This window comes from Oryza glaberrima, chromosome 4 (assembly GCF_000147395.1).
Source record: "Oryza glaberrima chromosome 4, OglaRS2, whole genome shotgun sequence".
Lineage (NCBI taxonomy): Eukaryota > Viridiplantae > Streptophyta > Magnoliopsida > Poales > Poaceae > Oryza > Oryza glaberrima.
The window spans coordinates 4,492,233-4,511,967 of record NC_068329.1 but is presented as its reverse complement, the minus strand read 5'-3'; the positions used below and the strand labels follow the sequence as shown (position 1 = coordinate 4,511,967).

The following is a 19,735-nucleotide window of genomic DNA, read 5'->3' as shown; positions in this document are numbered from 1 at the left end:
TGGCGGCGTGTTCGTGCTGTTGCTGTTTGGTGTTGCGTTTGTGTCATTGGGTGGTGGTGGTGGTGTACTGACCGTGGAGGTTGGCGGAGATGGAGCCGCGGCCGGAGAAGTGGAAGATGAGGTAGAGGTCGCGGTCGACGCAGCAGCCGAGGAGCGCGCACACGTTGGGATGCCGCGCGTGCCCCACCGTGCCAAGCTCTGCCAGGAAGTCGCGCTCCCACCGCTCGCACGCCCACGCACGGACGCGCCCATCAGCCGACATCAAGCAGCTGTCGCTCCCGGACCCCTCTTCCTCGAGCAGAGGCAGGACGCGCTCCTTGCCTACGCCCAGATCGCGCTCGCCGTAGACCGGGCCACCGACGTCGGGATCAAGACCGCGTGCGGCTCATTCCAGAGCGCGGCAGTGGCGTTCACGTGGATGAGGAAGAGCGGCGTCAATGCCAAGGCCGTCGCGGCCGGGGCCACCACCGTCGACGCCCTCTCCTTGCTCTCCCCCGCCTCGCCGCCGAACCACCTTGCCCTCCTCCCCGCCCTGCGCGACCTAGCTCTCGGCCTCGTGCTCCAGCGCCGCCACCGCGGCGTCCCCACCCCTGCCTCCGCCGTCGCCCCCGCCTCCACCGCTGCCATCGCCGCGGTGCCCCCACCGCCGCGTCCAGCTCCTCCCCCGCCGGCTGCTAGCCGCGCCCATCTCCGCCCTCGCCGGCCATGCCCCATGCTTCCCCCGCCGGTCACCGGTCGGGCCCAGCTCCTCCCCCACCGAACGCCGTGGCTCTCCATCACCGTCGCCGTGGAAAGGGATGAGAGAGGAAGAGAAGAGGAGAGAGGAAGAGAAGAAGAGGCTGACATATGGGTCCCACGCTGAGTCAGCTGCCACGTCGGACAAAACTGGAGTCAAAACCGCCGAGAGATCTAGTTTGCATTGGTTTTGTAAATTGGGGATGTGTTGTATCTGGTTTTGTAGTTTAAGGACGATTTTGTAATTCGATGACAAGTTGAGGAACCTTCGGTGTACTTTTTCCAATTTAAAATAAAGTTGGCTGATTACCCAATATAAAAAGAAATTGGAGGACAATTTGAAACGAAAGTGGGCCGCGCAGAAAATATCTCGGCCCAGCCCATCCTACATTTCGGTACCCTAATAATAAAATTTAAATTTCGAAAAAAAATGCTGTCATGGAATGGTGAGCCACGTCACCAAGCTGACGTGTCAGTTATAGCCACGTCACCAAGCTGATGTGTCAGATGCAGCCCTGTCAGATTCCACCTCACCATGCTGAGATAGCAGTGTTGATGTGGCACAACGTCCATGACGGTCCGTTTCATCACTGATGCTGCCTGAAAACCAAACGAATAGCTATTCCATGACGGTCACAGTCGTCACCGATCCAGCGCGTCTTTTTTCCATGACGGGGATTCTCTTATGTATTTCTGGACTCTCACGGATAGTTACCTGTGACGTTTCTTAGGGTGTCTATGACAAACGGTTATGGATAAGGGACAATTACTCATTTGACCCTGTTCTCAAGTCTAACTACTAATTTGACCCTACTTTTTAAACTTTGCTCATTTGACCCTGTTTTTCAAAATCGAAACTGCCGTCTAACCCTATTTTCACTCCACCGTTAGGGTTTATTAAAGGAACCAGAAGAAAATCATTTTATAATATAAACTGACTAAAATACCCCTGAGCAGTGAACACAAAATCAATCCCCAAATTTCTCACCCCGCGGTCAAATTTTTCATCCTGTGCCTTCTTGGCGGCGCAGCTAGGGTTCGGCAGAGGCGGTGCGCACGGAGTGGGCTTCGGCGGTGGCGGCGGGAACTGTGGTGGTGGCACACGGCGGGGCTGCAACGGCGGGCGGCGGCGTCGGCGGGTCGTGATGGGAGCTGTGGTCCAGCGGCGTCAACGCTCGGTGGGGGCTGCGGTGGCGGCGCACAGAGAGGGCTTCGGCGGTGGCGGTGGCGGCGGGAGCTGCGGTGGTGGCACGCGGCGGGGCTGCAACAACGGGCGTCGCGCGGTAGGGACTGCGGAGACAGCGCTTGGCGCGAGCGGCGGAGGCGGCGCACACAGAGGGCTTCGGCGGCGACGGCGCGCGAGAGCTGCGGTGGCGGCGCACGGGTGCTATAGCGGCGGCATGCGAGAGAGGCGGACGAAAGGGCTTCGGCAACGACAGTGCGCGGGTGCAGCACTGGCGGCATGCAGGAGTTGCAGCGACGCGTAGGTGCGGCACCGACGACGACGCGCGAGTGCTGCCACGGCGGCATGTAGGAGCTGCAGCAGCGACGGCATGCAGGAGATGGCCATCGAGCTCCACCTGGTTAGCCTCCGGGGATACTGTTTTTTTTCGCGGGAAGCCTGCGGTGATACTTAACTACATGTGTTTGTGTTTTTCTTGGACATGTACATTTTGAGATTGATGTTGTCAAAAATTTATCAAATATGTGAAGTGTAAGTTAACTTTGTCAAAAATATATCAAATTTGTGTCAAAATTATCGAAATTTGTCAAACGTATGTTAAATTTATCAAACCCATATCAAAATTTCTCAAATATAACACTGCTTTGTCAAACTTGGATAAATAAACAAAAATAATAAAAGTAGTGTCAAATAAGCAAGGGATAAATGGTATTTTTGTCATGAGCTAACACCGTTAGGTTGTCTTCACAGAATAGGGTCAAGTCTGATCTTCATTTCTGAAAAAGAGGGTCAAATGAGCAAACTTAAAAAAACAACAGGGCCAAATTGAAAATTAGGCATCAAAATAGGGTCAAAAGCGCAATTGCCCCAACGGATAATGTCATGTATCAACATAATCCTTGTAGTGTTGGCTGGCCTGGCGACAACATCGGTCAGAAGCGTGTCTGCGGAATCCCTCTCCTCCTCATCGTCGTCTCCTCTCTCGCTTCCGGACAAACAATATCGCCGTGCTTTGCTTCTTCTGGTTCTCGCTCGATGTTAGCATCGGAGGTGATTACCCACTCTCGGCGACCATCATGTCCGAGTATGCCAATAAGAGGACTCGTGGCACCTTGATTGTTGCTGTTTTCGCCATGCAAGTAACCAAGAACAGTACTACTAGACATTCGATTATTAACAATGACTGAAAAAGTGCCCATGTGTTGCAACGGGAAGAACATTGAGGAAAAGTTGAGAAAGATTTACATTATGTAATTAATTGAAATACAAATTTCACCATCTTCTTTATATAACACACTACATATGAAATCACAATTACACAAATATACGAATACAAATTTCACCATCTTCTTTATATAACGCTACATATGAAATCACAATTACACATATATATACGATGTTGAGGAAAAGAGATCCATGAAAATCAAGGTAAATTCTGGACAGACCTGACTAGATGATAGGTCTAACATCACCGTACTATCTGCCGAATGAGAAACGTCCGGACGAATGATTGGAGTTGCATGTAATGTTGCATCCTAGTTGCACATCCTCTCTAAAAACAGATGGGATCATTGAGTTCAAAAATCTTGGGAACGTGTTTTCATCTAGTCATTTTCATTGAATTGATCTTATTTATCTCTATTTTAATGAGAAGTGACAACAGAAATTTGAATGATGCACAATTCTTGTGACTTGTGAGGGACATGGACATATGTATGCATCATCCTAATCCAAATTAAGAACGGGATGAACTGTCACACCTTGGTTTTCGTTTTAGGGATTTATAAATTATTTCTAGAATTTATACAAAAGTTCAATTTATTTACCAGTGAAGTAAATGTGGGAAATAAAATTTTCCAAATAAAATATGGCTGGATTTAATTTTTATTAAATTCTCCACGATTAGATACACTATAAGAAATTTTTCGGAATTGTCAGAGCTCACTTGATAATTTTAATAATACAAACATCATTTCAGCATTTATTTAAATAAAAATCTAAATAAAACCCCTCCTTTCTCTCTGGGCCATTTTCATCCCACTTCTTTCCTCAGCCCGTACCGAGCCAGCCTGCGTTCCTCCCTTCTCGTTCCCTCCGCCTCCGGCCCGCAATCGCGAATCAGGACCATCAAGCAACCACAAGTCTAATAATCCTCCCCCTTGTTCCTCCTCTCACTATCGTGTGGGTCCCAGCGCTACAGTGTCATGTCCTACCTCCCGCTAGACTCCCGCATCTGCCCGACGCTGTTTGAAGTCGCCTCCTCCGTGAAATCCGACCACAACCTTGGAGATAATCCAAAATTGATTGAGGGGTTTCGATCATTATCTCCTCCTCTTTCTGTTTTCCCAAGAATCGGAGCAAAATCGCATCGTATCGAGTTTGGACTCGAGTCCTGTCCTAAGTAAGCTAACTCTAGAGTTTCCCGTCTCAGTGTCTGTTTTCGCTTGAACAAAAATCCAGACGGATGAAAATAGTCCCGGAATTCATACGTATTTTTTAATTAGGTATAGATATATCATTCTTTCATCGTCAATGTATTAACAATCGCACATTGTCATAGACGTTAATGTGTTAACAACCACATATAGCCGTGATCGTTAATAAATTAACGATGATATATTGTCTGTCATTAATAGAAATAACGACGGGAAATACTATGTGGTCGTTAATACTATTAACAACGACCATATTTTCTGTCGTTGATATTCTTTTCTCTAGTAGTGGAACTTAGCTACGTTTTAGGTTAATAGTATTGCATCCAGCTCAATATCAAAGATGTATCCCCATAATGAAATAAATTCTCCTGTCATGAATATTTAATGTTTAGTACAATATTTGATCAAACTATCAAATCTGATAGTGGTTATTGGGGACCACTTGTATGAGTTGTCTTTTAGAGTGGAGCCTGAAAATGGTACTGAAGAGCCTGTACCTTTGGATATGGAGAATTTCGATGATGGATGTTCGGAGAGGAAACATGAGGAGAATAAGAATCAGGATATGGGGAAGGAGTCTGGCTTTGGGGACTCTGGAAACAGTTCCACTTTGGGTTCTGGTGGCCTGGGCATTGTGAGGGGTGGGCCTTCTGTACCTGCTTCTCAATTAAATCTAATACCTGAATCTGAGGGCTTGACTACGTCTGATGAAGAGTTTGATGGCTTAGATGAGGATACTCTTATGGTTGAGAAGGTTCACACCCAGGAAAGTCTTGTGGCAAAGATCTGTGCTATTCTCGAGGTAATAGTTCTCCATCTAGAAAGATCTTGTGATCAGCTTGTTCTTTAAAGAGCTGAGAAATTGAAGGCTGAAAGGAACTTGGAGAATCTTCATGCCAAATATAACTGTTATGATAATGTATCTTTTTTAGAATTCACAAATCATCAAATATCTGCGTCTTATGATAAACTTGGTGTGATTACTACTAGTAAAAATGTTATGTTGAATGATGTTATTGATGATTTAAATTGTTTAGAGAAAAAAAAGGTTAAGTGAACCTGGTTGTACTGTTGATAGTGAGGTTTTAGCTAGATGACCAATTGGAAGATAATACTCTATTACAACATTTGTGTAATGAAATTATGGAAGAGGTGATGGATTTTAGTGGAGATTATAATAATAATATCCAGTCCACTATGAATTCTTTGTCACCTTCTCCTAAGAGTAATAAGAATGATAAAAGGGGTAAAAAGAAGAAGAATAATAATAATTAGTTTTAAATGAAAGGAATCTTTTGGAATTGTGATGGGTTTAAGGATCTGAAAAAGCATAAGTTTATTTCTGACTTAACTAAAGAACATCAGCTTGACTTCATAACTTTGTCTGAGACTGTTAAAAAAGATTTTTCTCCTGCCATTCTTAAGAGTTTTTGTGTTGGTAAGGATTTTTTGTGGCATTGCAAAACTCCTAGAGGTAGGTCTGGTGGTCTTCTTTTGGGCATCAATTTACTTAATGATGATATTGGTTTAATTGATGAGGGAGATTTTTATATTAACTTTCATTTATGTAATAAAGTTGATAATTTCAAGTGGGCTTTTTAGTTTTAGTTTTGGTCTGGTGGTTGATAATTAAATAGGATGAGTTTAAGGATCAATTCCTTGCTAAATTAGTTAATTTGTGCAGTCGTGAAACCTTACCAATTTTAATTGGTGGTGATTTTAATATTTTACGTAGCCCTAATGAAAAAAACCATGATAACTATAATGATAGATGGCCTTTTCTGTTCAATGCTATTATTGATGGGCTGAGTCTCAGGAGTTACGAATGACTGGTAGGATTACTTGGGCAAATAACTTAGCAAATCCAACTTATGAGAAGCTTTATAAGGTTTTATTGTCGACGGAGTGGGAATAGAAATTTCCTTTATCTGCAGTGGTTGTTCTTAATAGAGATATCTCGGATCATACCCCTTCAATCTTAAAGACAAAATCCTCTTCTCCAAGTAACATCCAACATAGTTTTAAGTTTGAACTTGGTTGGTTACTTCGTGATGGATTTGATGATATGGTGAAGAAGGTTTGGTCTAGTGTGGATGAGGGTAACTCTCCTTTGGAGCGTCGGCAGGCGAAAATTCATCGCTTAAGACAACATCTCAGGGCATGGGCCAAACATACAAGTGGTATTTACAAAAAAGAATAGAAGGAGAATCTAGATAGGTTGGATTTACTTGATAAAAAGGCAGAAACTGTTCTTTTGACTCAAGAAGAAATTGATATTAGATGGTTTTATAGGAATAGGTTATCTTCGATTTTAAGGGAAGAGGAAATTAAGTGGTATCGAAGGGCTAAAACTAAAGATATTTTGGAGGGTGATTCTAATAAAAAGTATTTTCATTTGGTTGCAAATGGTAAGCATAGAAAAACTAGAATTTTTCAGTTACAAGATGGAGAGCAATTAATAAGTGGTGATACGAATTTAAAATTACATATTACCACTTATTATAAAGGCCTTTTTGGTCCTCCTAAGGATTATGCTGTTCAGTTTGATGAAAATAAATTTGATGATATTTCTCAAGTTTCTCAGCTGGAGAATGAAGCTTTAACTCAGGATTTTACTGAAAAGGAGATTAAGGAGGCTATTTTCCAAATGGAACACAACAAAGCACCGGGTCCTAATGGTTTTCCAGCTGAATTTTATCAGGTCTTTTGGAATGTGATTAAATATGACCTTTTAGATCTGTTTAAACATTTTCATAATGGTACTCTACCTTTATTCTCTCTTAACTTTGGTAGTATTATTCTTTTGCCTAAGTGTGTAGAGGCCATGAAAATTCAACAATATAGGCCTATATGCTTACTTAATGTTAGTTTCAAAATATTTACCAAAGTTGCTACAAATAGAGTAATGAGTGTTGCTCAAAAGGTAATTAGTCCTACTCAAACTGCTTTTATTCCTAAGAGAAATATTATGGAAGGAGTTGTTATTCTTCATGAGTCTTTACATGAATTACATCGGAAAAATAAAAGTGCTGTCATCTTTAAGATTGATTTTGAAAAGTCTTATAATAAGGTTAAATGGTCTTCTGTACAACAGATGTTGAGGATGAAAGGCTGGCGTGAGGGGATAGCTTCTTTTCTCCAAGGGGGTCATGTTGGTATTAAAGTAAATGATCAGATTGGCAATAATTTTCAAACATACAAGGGCCTTAGGCAAGGGGATCTTTTATCACCATTTCCTTTTAATATAGTAGCTGATATGCTTGCTTTATTAATTAAGAGGGCTAAAGAGGTTGGTATTTTAAATGGTGTAATTCCTCATTTGGTGGATGATGGTTTGTCTAGTTTGCAATATGCTAATGATACCATTATCTTTCTGGAGCATGATTTACAACAAGCAAAGAATTTGAAATTGATTTTATCTGTGTTTGAAAAGTTGTATGGCTTGAAAATAAATTTTCACAACAGTGAATTATTTTGTTTTGGCCAGGCAAAGAAGTGTTATGATCAATATTCTAATATCTTTGGTTGTAAACTTGGCACGTTTCCTTTCAAGTATCTTGGTATCCCAATGCATTTTAGAAAGCTTGGTAATAAATATTGAAAAGTTATAGAAGAAATAATTGAGAAAAAACTAAGTAGTTGGAAAGGTAAACATTTGTCTATTGGTGGTAGACTGGTTTATGATATCCTTTTTTGAGATACCGAAAGGGGTTCTTCAAAAAATTGATTATTATAGATCATGTTTCTTTTGGCAAGGGAATGATCATAAGAAAAGGTACAGACTCACTAGATGGGATATCATTTGCCAACCCAAAGACCAGGGGGTTTGGGGATTCATAATCTGGAAATACAAAATAATTATCTTTTGATTAAGTGGTTATTCAAACTAATAAATGAGGAAGGTGTTTGGCAAGATTTATTAAAGAGGAAATATCTTTATAATAAGACTATAACTCAAGTTGATAGGAAACAAGGGGACTCTCATTTTTGGTCAGGTCTTATGAAGGTCAAAAGTACTTTCTTAAATATGGGTTCTTGGATTGTAAATAATGGGGAAGAAGTAAGATATTGGGAAGATAAATGGCTAGGAAACTTGGCTTGTAGAGATAAATATCCATCTTTATATGCTATTGTCCGAAGAAAGACTTCTTCCATTGCTAGTGTCATGGGAACTGTTCCACTTAATGCTTCTTTTAGTAGAGCTTCAATTGGTTAGAATCTTGTATATTGGCATGAACTGTGTGCTGCTATTGTACATATCTAGTTGAATCATTCTTCTGATTATTTTAGATGGAATTATCATCAGAATGGTAGATTCTCGGTGAGGTCAATGTACCTAGCTTTAATGAATAATGGCTATACTGATAGGAATAAGTGTATTTGGAAACTTAAGATGCCACTTACCATTAAGATCTTTATGTAGTACTTGCTTAAAGGGGTTGTGTTAACCAAAGACAATTTGGCAATATGGAATTGGAATGGTAGTTTAAGATGTTGTTTTTATATGAAAAATGAGAATCTTTTTATGGACTATTGTTATGCAAAGTTTATATGGAGAGCAGTTAAGTTCTCATTTGGTTTTAACCTTCCTACAAGTATATCTCATATTTTTAATAATTGGCTATTGGGGGTTGACAAGAAAAATAGTAAACTGATACTTGTAAGAGCATCTGTCATATGTTGGACTCTGTAGTTGAGCGGGAATGTTATGGTTTTTAACAAATCACCATCTATTACATATATGTAGGTAATTTTCAGGAGAACTCATTGGCTCTGGTTTTGGGAACAACTACCAAAATGTGATGAAATGGAGAGTTTCTGAAAGTTGCATGTCGCAATCTTGAGAAGACAGTCATACAACTGCTTGCCAACTATAGATGGAGATTCACAAATAGGCTTGAATAAATGTGTTCTCCTTTTCTTGGTTTGGTTTTTTCATTTTTATGGTTGGTGTGTTCTTTTATTTATGGACTACACTCTATTCTAGGGTAGTATTGTGCTAGTTTGTAATAATTGGCTGTAGCTCTTTTAAGTAAAGACCGGGATGTTATACACCATTATGTAAAAAATCCGAACACAGACACGCATCACCATGATTCATAAGAAGGGTTCGCTTGCACCTCTCTATCATGGCATCTGTAATAGAGGCAGGTAGCTTTCTTACTCTGATCTCAAGCTGCAGCTCGATTTGGTTTCCTCCATCGGCCACGCTAATCCCACTAGATCAGATGCAGAGGAAGGGAAGTGGTGCCGGACAATCCTCACCAGTCACCAAGGGAATAATTAACTATTTGCCACTCTTACGAGTGATGCTAAATTATTTACCATTGGACCCATATGTCATAGACACGTAAGAGCCCACATGTCATAGACAGCGAGTGGCGAATAATTAATTGCCACATCTTAAAAGTAGCATGAAGTTAAATGTCCCGTCACCAAGCATGCCGCCCCGCTACCACAAGGATGTGCTTGCAAAGCCCCATTCCAACTAGAATGTGCTATTTGATATTCTATCGACCTGGCACTAGCAGGTTCTGTTTCTAATTTTGATTCATGATCTATATTTTTCTGAAGACAACCTACGAACTAAATATTTAATTTAATTTCCAAATGTTAAGTCTATATGTCCAGTCTACACGTACACTGTAGAAATACTAGCTGATTTTTTGCATATTGAATGTGCTTATTTTTGCCTATTGGATGAGCTCTGTTCCCAACAGGCAACGGCAACACCCCCAGAGTAAAAAAGAGTTGTCTAATGATGATTTTGTGCAGATAACAAAGAGTCAGAGACTGATCTATGTTTTCCAAATGCACTCTATGAACTAATATGTAGTTTTCCATGTGCCATGTCGTATAGCTTACTGTTGATATTCTTTTGATTTTTTTTAGATTTTGGTCGCCATGTCAATTTAATACAATGGATACATTGACAAATTTAACTTAACAGTCTTTTTTCTTTTACATGCATCAACCGTGGAAAAGAAACACGGAAAGTCAAGGTCAGTGTAATAGAACTCTGAGATGCCATAAATCCCAACACCAACAAACTAAGAGCATCTCTCACAGTCTCTCTATTGCACTCTCCAAGCCAAATTTTAGCAACTTTAAACAAAAAATACACTCCAACAGCATGGCTATTCCACTAGCTAAAAAATAACAATGGTCAAACATGGGCTCGAGCTAGCCAAACTTGGCCAGCCTTTGGCCACCCTTAGCCACTGGCCATCTGTGGGCCCCACCATATTTTTTTTCCCTTTCTTCCCACCAACCGCACACCAGCTCCCTCCGCTCGTGCCTGCCGCCACCATGGGGAAGGAGGCGTGCCGTCACTAGCTTGCATCATTCGCCCGAGCTCATCGTCATCGTTGTCGTCGCCGTCAGGAAGGAGCACCTCGGCTTTGTTGCCGCCGGCGAGATGGGGGATAGGCACCGCTCTCCCTCCCCTCTCAGGCTCTCACTTCTCGGACAAGCACGACATAGATGGAGCCCGAGCTCAAAGATGGAGCGGCGGCGGCGGATGGGGACGGTGCCCGAGCGACGGAAGCGGCGGCGTCGGATGGGGACGGAGCCGGAGCGGCAGCGACGGATGGCGGCGGATGTGGACAGAGCCCGAGAGCGGTGGCGGCGGCGGATGGATTGGGACGGATGGGGATGGAGCTCGAGCGGAGGCGGCGGATGGGGGCGGAGCCCATGCGGCGGTGGCGGATGCCGGCAGCGGATGGGGGAGGGAGGGCTCGGCATGGCTCTTCACCGTCTCGGCCACAAGCCTCGTTCCGCCGCTGCCGTCCTCACGCTCCCGGAACTCAACCCTCACGCGTGCAGTGGCCGTGGCCACGCTATCGTCGAACCTGATGGCGCGGCCGAATTCGTCATCACCGCCTTGCCGAGCACCGCGGCGCGGCCGCCGAGCTCAGAGATGGAGCGGCGGCGACGGATTAGGATGGAGCCGGAGCGGCAGCGGCGCATGGCAGCGATGGATGGGGATGGAGCCCGAGCGGAGGCGGTGGAAGAGGGCGGAGTCCATGCGGCGGTGGTGGATGCCGGCAGTGGATGGGGGCGGATGGGGGAGAAAGATGAGAAGAAAGGGTATTAGAGACTGACATGTGGGTCCCACTGTCATACACAGAATAGAGAGGATGAATGGAGAGACTGTTGGAATAAACAACGAGTTTGACTTGCTAAATTAGATGGAGAGTTGGCCAAATAGACATTTGGAGAGACTGTTGGAGATGCTCTTAGCTCTCCACATGATACGGATCGATGAAGAGGTTAGTATATACATTCCTTTCACAAATAATGCTAATATTTATTTATGTTTTAGCACTTACTTCCTCCGTTTCATAATGTAAGACTTTCTAGCATTGCCTATATTCATTTAGATGTTAATGAATCTAGACATATGCGTGTGTTTAGATTCATTAATATCTATATGTATGTGGAGAAAGTCTTATATTTTGAAACAGAGAAACAGAGGGAGTATATTTTTATAGACAAATTAATATGCAAATAAATATTTCAATTTAAATTTAATAACAACGCTATTTGAGATTTAATAATTCCAATTTTTAATTTAATAAATATGAAACTGTACATCTTCATATGAAATTCCAATTAAGATGCCAGACATTCTTTTATACTAACCGATTATATTAGTCATCGGTTAGCTCAAAAAGATTTCACTCGACCGTCGATCGTATAAAATTCCATGTTAAATAAATATGCTATTCAAACAATCATGGACAATTCAATCTATTAGTAGTTTATGATTAATATGACTAATCAACATTAATTTTAAGGGTCCATTTGAATAGCATGAATGGAAAAAATAGATGAATAGAAAAAACGCAGAATTCTGATATGAATGCAAGTGCAAAAGAGATGATTGCAAAATACTGGAAAAACACATGAATGACAGTTTGATTGGACCGCAGGAAAAATGTAGAAATCGGATGAGAGAGATAGACTCAAAGGAAAATTTCCAAAGAGGTTAGAACTATTGCTAAATTTTCTCTAAAATCTCTATAGGATTAATCAATCCATAGGAATTCCAAAGGATAGGATAAGATTTAATCATTTGTTTCAAATGCCTTCATAGCAAATTTTCATGTAGGATTAAAACCATCCAAAACTCCTTTATTTTTTTTTCAAATCAAATGGGCCCTAAGCGAATTATAGGCGATGTTATTGTTATTCTAATGCAATCTAAGCCGCAATATTCTTTTTTTACAAAATTTAAGCCACAATAATTTTAGAAAATATATTTAATACATAATCTTAAGTGGCATTTATAATATCAACAACCGTAACCCGTGCGTTGCCTGGGTTGATGACTAGTATTTGTAATTTTGTTTGGTACACTAGTAGAACCAGAATAATCATCCATTGCACATATATTACAACAAAACACTGATGATTGACCATTTGGGTTTTGCCGCGGGGTATCAAGCTGGCGGCGCCGGCGCAGTCCGGTGATCGGCCGTCGCGGGCGCTTCCGGCACATCGTCATCGTCCTCGTTCTCGCCGGAGAGCTCCTCCAGCGACTTCCCCTTCGACTCCGGCACCAGGAACGTGAAGAAGAACCCGATGACGTTGCATCCGGCGAGGAAGAAGAGCGAGTTGCGCACGCCGATGCCCGGCGGGTAGCCGGCGTCCGTCTTGCTCGCGTCCGTGCTCTGCGCCGCGTACAGGAACCCGAACGACCCGACGATGGCGCCGGCCTTCCCCGCCGCCGCCGAGATGCCGTGGCAGGTGGAACGCAGCCTCGCCGGGAATATCTCCGCCGGCACGATGAAGGTCGTGGAGTTGGGCCCGAAGTTGGCGAAGAAGAAGGTGAAGGCGTACATGACCACGAAGCCGATGTGGTTCCCCGGCGTCGTCCAGTGGTGGTACGGCACGGCGAGGCCGAGCATGAACGCCGTCATGAAGAAGAAGCCGCCGAGCTGGATGACGAAGCGGCCGATGATGTCGATGAAGAAGACGGTGAACCAGTAGCCCGGGATGGTGCCGCACAGCGCCACGAGCGTCTGTGCCCGGGAGATCTTGAACATCTCCTCCAGGGCGCTCATGGTGTCCGCCTTGGGCAGCCACTGCACCGCCGTGTAGATGTCCTTCTGGAACAGGTTCGACGAGTAGAAGGCGATGTCCAGCACGAACCAGCACACCGTCGTGCCCAGCAGGTGGCGCCCATGGCGTCTCAAGAACTGGCGGGAGAAGAGCCCGAACTGCTCGCGCCGCGCGACCTCGTCAGCCTTCTCCTGCTCCTCCACGATCTCGACGTTGAGCACCTGCGTCATGTCCGCGGCGGCCTGCTTCGCGTTCTTGGCGACCAGCGCGGTGTAGCGCGCCGTCTCCGGCATCTTCATCCGCCAGTAGTAGGTGAGGAGCGCCGGGATGGCGCCGAACATGAGCACGATGCGCCACGCGTAGTCGGCCTGCGGCACGGTGGAGCCGGTCCGGTCGTCCCTGTACGCCGGCGCGTCGAACCGCGACTTGAATGCGGCGGACACGATGATGGCCACGATGCCGCCGGTGAGGTTGCCGAAGCCCTGCATGGCGAACACGGCGGCGATGAACGCGCCACGGGTGCGCTTATTAGCGTACTCCGACATGATGGTCGCCGAGAGCGGGTAGTCGCCACCGATGCCGAAGCCGAGCCAGAAGCGGAAGAAGCAGAGCGTGGCCATGACGCCTTTCGCCGACGACCCGAACGAGAGGCCGGAGGCGAGGCAGCAGATGACCATGAGCATGAGCGTCATGCCGTACACCTTCTTGCGCCCCATCTTGTCGCCGAGCCAGCCGAAGAAGAGCTGGCCGGCGAGGGTGCCGCAGAAGGCGACGCCATTGACGGCGGCGGAGACGTTGGGCGGGAGGGAGCCGGGGCTCTTGGACGCCGGGTTGAAGTAGTAGATGCGGCCGAGCAGCTTGGTGACGAGGGAGATGGAGAAGAGGTCGTAGGCGTCGGTGAAGAACCCCATGCCGGCGATCACGATCGCCGTGAAATGGTACCACTGCGTCTTCGCCGAGTCGAGCGCGTTCAGCACCTTGAGCTCGCCGGCCATGGCGCCAATCTCAGCTACTCTGCAATATGCAATTTTTTGCAGAGAATAACTGAACACCAAGTTTATTATTTCGACAAAATCTCGCTGCAATTTGCAATGAACGAGAAACTAATTATTTGTGAGAATTACACAAACCGCGCGATAACAGAGCTAATTAGCCTCAGATGTCTATGTGTCGAACTGAGCAAAAGAAAATCTACAGAATGCACGTGGCTACGAGAAGATAATATTCGTTTCAGTTCACCAACAATATGGTCCACTGAAACTGAAACGGAAGTTCAGAGAGACATCTGGAACAGACCATGCCACTACTTCAGAAACTCCTCGTTTATTCAAGGTATCATATATCAAAATTTTGTTGTTTCTTCAAATCCAGCTTTATCAGCCAACAATCCCCGACCCATCCCCGTGAAAAATGTCTGAATTTCGAGAAAAATCCCTACATAAATTCAGTTTCGTGGGCAATTTAGGAGAGTAGAGATGGGATTCTCGTGAGGCTAGATAGCCGGATCCAGGTGCATCTCTGCAACTCAAGATTCGCACCTTACTGTACAACTTTCATGGAACCAGTCCAAATCTGCCGCTATCATCCGTAGTATCCGGACAAACTTCTCGAATTGACGAAACTATATCTTTGTCTCCTCTACTATTTCGTGGCTCAAGCATCGTTTGGTTCAGGTCATGAGATAATATTGCACAGAAATTTCTGAATGTTCATTAGTAAAAAGTTCAGAAAAGAAATCTTGTGGTTGCTGAAGTATGACGAGGAGGGAGACTAGTATGCAAAGGTGTTTTTGTTAAACTGTTCGTGACCTTTGCATGCCGTAAAGAGAGCACAAAAGGTCTCTTCTTGTGATGACTTTATGAAGAACTTTTTCATGGATTCATGAGGGCAACTAATGACCAATCAGTAATTAACACCCTTACACAACATCCTGCCTTGACGCATGTTTCATCAGCAAGAAACTTGTGAACATATCAAAAAAAATTTAATCTCCCATACATGTATATACTTAAAATTGACATATATAGACATGTCATTAATAGTAGTACTAGAATAAAATGTGAAATATATACACACCTGATATTAATATACCAGTTTCTTCAGGGGAGTCACTGCACTCTGCTGCAGGCCGTTAGCACTGTAACTCTGAAGAACCGATGGCAAGGTACACATGGATGGTATTTATAGGGAGGCAAATGACAAAACTAGCTAGAAAGAGCCACGTCATCGCTTCGATTTGTTTCTCTCCTAATGAAATACTCCTATAAGAATAAGATTAGTCAAACAAATCACGTACTAATATCTTCGAAATTTGGGCAGCATACGTGTTATCTATGTTATCCATCTACTACCAGTGATGTTGAATTGACTTTTTATTGTTTTGTATCATTGGTTTATATTCAGGTTTCTTCTACTGTGGGGCCAGATAGACAAATAGTCATGTCCCCAATGTGCCATTTAGATGCTCGAGGAATCAATAATTTGTCAAGTCAAAACAAGACAAGGTTACCTATCTCCGTATTCAAGGGATTCTTGGTCTTTTAGAGAGATCAAGAATGAGAGAGAGTATTATCAATTCGACGAGTAATTGGAAAGCGTAAGGGTGCATGGGGTAGGATCGGATAAAATGTAAACAAAGTGTGTTCCGATGGGATAAGTTCTCCAAAACCTGTAACACTTACATATTTTGGGACAAAGTGAGTATCAAACTGGGTGGCATTTCTTGTTTTTTTTTTTTTAAGAGAACATGACTTTTGGTACCATTTCTTGTATCATTTTTTAAGAGCGGGGATTTTTGTTTGTGCATATCAATGCGAAATATAGAGGTCGGGTTGATATTCATTAAAAAAATATTCTATTTGCAACTGGTGTGTAGAAGTAAAACTCAACTACGTTCTCATTTTATTGGACAATTATATTTGTTTGATTAAGTTAAGTGGGTACGCCTATTTGTTTGAAGACTGGTGATTTTCTTATGACACTGCACTGTAAAGACAAGAATGGCTTCACTCAGATAGCGATATCGATGATTTACACCACTTATTAAAATCGATAAAAAGCCTGTTGCCTCAAAATTTGTACAACACACCAGAACATGACAGATCTGTTTTAGCTCTAGTGTAGGCCCTAAAATCCGAGTTCAGGACATGTCAATTAGTTTAATTCTACAACTAACACGTATAAGATTAAGGAGCTGATCGGCTAATAGGTCGATGTGTTGTAGCGTGGCCAGCCGATGTCAACAGCGTTTCAATCAATGGCTATGGTTCCAATGTAAACTTGAATAGATTAATATAAGAACTTATGCTTCGATCGGCTAGAACCAAGCAATGTATAATCAGTAATAAATCGTTTCACATTAAAAATAACCTTGGTAGATCGGACCAAATCAAGATAAAATGAGATCTAACTAGTGAATATACTCAATTAAACATGAGCTGATGTAACACCCAGAAATTATAACAAAATAACTAATTGGCTAGAATTCTTATGAATGTTGCATAAAAACCTATTGACTTAGTAGAATTAAACTTATTGGCAGCAATCTAATAGATCGGACCTAACCAAAACACTGTAAAATTGTAGATAATAAGAAAAACAATTTAGTTGAGAGATCTATACAAGCGTGATGGATATATAAGATCAGACCAAAAGATTGAAACGACTCAGCTTTAGCCAAAGCTAGTATATGCAACGATTATAGCAACTAATTAGAATATCGGAACGAACCTAGAAAGTCCTACCTAAGCCAATATAATTGAAGTTGGTGGAACTTACTTCCATGCCTGATGAAATGATGCAGCCTCGCTCGAAACTAAGAACTCACCAGAATTAAAATGTGCTGATGCGTTGAAAGTAATTATATTGATCTAGAGAGATAGATTAAAAAACCCTAGATGTATATATTTATAACCTCGGGTTTGTAAAAGTACAAATTACACACAAGATAAGATTTCCTAATAAGAAAAGACAACTAATTAATCATACCTATTTAAGGGATATACTAAATTCAGTCATATCCATTTCCATCTACCAATTAGTTTATTTCTATAACCGAATCCACTGAACAATTCTACCAAAATTTGATGTTAACAGTGCTATATATATTTTTAGTCTAGGGTGAGCTGTACCGTATCCTAGATGTTGATTTCACCGAATCTCTTACAGAAGGAAATGCTTAGCCTGTGTTCGGAGGTGGGTGTTGGGAACCCATCTCCCATGCACGGAAAACGGAGCGGTCCATTAGCGCATGATTAATTAAGTATTAGCTATTGTTTTAAAAAAAATAGATTAATTTGATTTTTTTAAGTAACTTTCGTATAGGAACTTTTTTAAAAAACACACCGTTTATTAGTTTGAAAAGTGTGCGCGCGAAAAACGAGTGAGAGGGTTGGGAAAAGGGACGGCATCCGAACACACCTAGCTAATAGTACCACATCTCCCCCATAGCAGGTGCGGACTTAGGGATGGCACGTTCCTCCATGGGGGCAGGTGCCAATTCTGCCCCGTGGGGCCCGCATTCAGGCGGGGGAGGGGACATGATTGACACTCCACTTGTGGGGCCCCGGTTGTTATATTACCCATCAAAACAAAGCCCATAGAAGCCCAAAAAGCCCAACTTAATGGAAATACTTGAGATATGTAAGCAAAAACCTAACAGTCTAACCCTAACCTTATCCTTTGCCAATCCGTCTGCCCCAATCAGCCACATAGGCGGAGGCGGCGCAGGGCGCACTCCCTTTCTCTCTAGATCTCGCTGTCGCCAGTCGCCCTCTCCTATCCCCTCCTCTCCCCTCCAGCCTTCCGTCCTCTCTCCCTCCGACGCACGCAGGCGAGCGTGGCCGGCGAGGGGCGCGACACACAGGTGTGGGGGCTAGAGAGGAGTGTAGCGCTGAGGCGCGGTGGCCGGCGAGATGACAGGCGCGGTGTGCAGGCTGCACAGGTGATAGGCGCAGTCAGCAAAGCTGCATAGGCGAGCCACGAGCAATTCTAGCACTGAATTTTGTTTCCTGCTGAATTTTTTAAATGTTATTCAAGTATTCATGCTATTTTTTATGGTGTGTCAATTATGTACAGTATTTGTTCTTGTTGAATTGATGAGTCTCTTGTGTTGATTGGATGGAGATGATACCTAATGTGGGCACCGATCAAGTTACGTGGCCCGAAGGGGTCGAGGACGGGGCCTGATTTGGCCCTGCATCTCCACTCGGGGCCGAGGCCAGGGCCAGGTGGAGAAGTCGGCGGGCGGGGCGGGGGGGGGGGGGGGGGGGGGGGGGGTCAGGGCAGGGCCGTTCGAGCCCAATCCACCCCGTTGCCATCCCTAGCAGAATGCATGTCAATGGTGCGAGGGTTAGACTGTACTTTCGCATACATCGCTGGATTCGAAGCGGAGTGGAATTCGCTATCGGTCCTGACGAATCGCTTGCCAAACCTCATTTTAGTCCTATTTCTAACACATTAGTTATCAGTCTACTATTGAATAATCAGATAAATCAAGTATTTTAGGAACAAAAACATTTGTGAAAAATCATGTATAAGCAGTACCATTTTGACAGTTTCTGATTTTGGCCATATATAAAATTCAATTTTCTTTCTATTTCTTTAGCGTATAATACAATCTAAAAAAATATTTAAATTGGTAAATATATATAAAAAAGTTCAATTTTACTCAAACTATTTTGGCGAAACACTTAAACCCCTGAATAAGTTTTCATCATGTTTTATACACCCCGAACTATTGAAAGTGGTTCCCTTACTGTGTAAGAACATTTGTCATTTTTTTCATCTTTGTACTTACAAGTCATATACGTTTGTTCGACTACCAATCTTCGTTGTTAACTTTCTTGATGTTCGTGCCGTGCGGTGTTGCGCCAATGCCGCGAACCATCGACTACGGTTTATGTATTGTGCCATCATCTAATTAGTACTAGCTCTGCCACCCTATCTATATTTTAATCCTTCGTCCGCAACTGTCGCTTAGTCTTTCAGATGAACGGCGGCATGACGAAGCGGAGGAGCGAGAGCTTCGTGGCGAGCTCCAACTTGCGTGCGAAGGGCACGTCGAGGAGGCCATCGGCAAGGTAGCCGGCGTCCGCCGTGAACGCCGGCATGTCCCAGATGCATAGCATCTCCTGGAGGTCAAAGCTAGGCCTCCCCGTCTCGTAGCACTGGCCTCAATGAGCGACATGAGCCGGCCATGCGCTAGCTAATCGATGTTCCTCGACCAGAACTCCATTAGTGCACATCGACCTCACCATCTGTCGGCTCTAAATCGAGAGAGCTCCTATACCCAGCGGTGGATCCAGATCAAGATTTA

The 19,735-nt window shown here is 43.7% G+C and overlaps 1 protein-coding gene and 1 pseudogene across 5 annotated transcripts; one reads left to right on the top strand and one right to left on the bottom strand.

Annotated features, from left to right (window-relative positions):
- Positions 1-169: 169 nt before the first annotated feature.
- Positions 170-8,569, top strand: LOC127770213 (uncharacterized; annotated as a pseudogene).
- A 3,967-nt stretch (positions 8,570-12,536) lies between these two features.
- On the bottom strand, positions 12,537-15,563 carry LOC127771981 (probable inorganic phosphate transporter 1-4). Of its 5 annotated transcripts, none has more exons than XM_052297942.1 (2): positions 15,496-15,563; positions 12,537-14,433 (listed from the first exon to the last, which is right to left on the bottom strand). In XM_052297942.1, the coding sequence occupies exon 2, from the start codon at positions 14,412-14,414 to the stop codon at positions 12,798-12,800; it is 1,617 nt and encodes a 538-aa protein (XP_052153902.1). In that variant the 5' UTR covers positions 14,415-14,433; positions 15,496-15,563; the 3' UTR covers positions 12,537-12,797. The 5 variants fall into 5 exon arrangements, with proteins under 5 accessions (XP_052153902.1, XP_052153903.1, XP_052153906.1 ...); XM_052297943.1 differs by having other exon boundaries at positions 12,537-14,463; positions 15,496-15,557; XM_052297946.1 differs by lacking the exon at positions 15,496-15,563 and adding an exon at positions 14,716-15,419.
- Between the last annotated feature and the right edge of the window lie 4,172 nt (positions 15,564-19,735).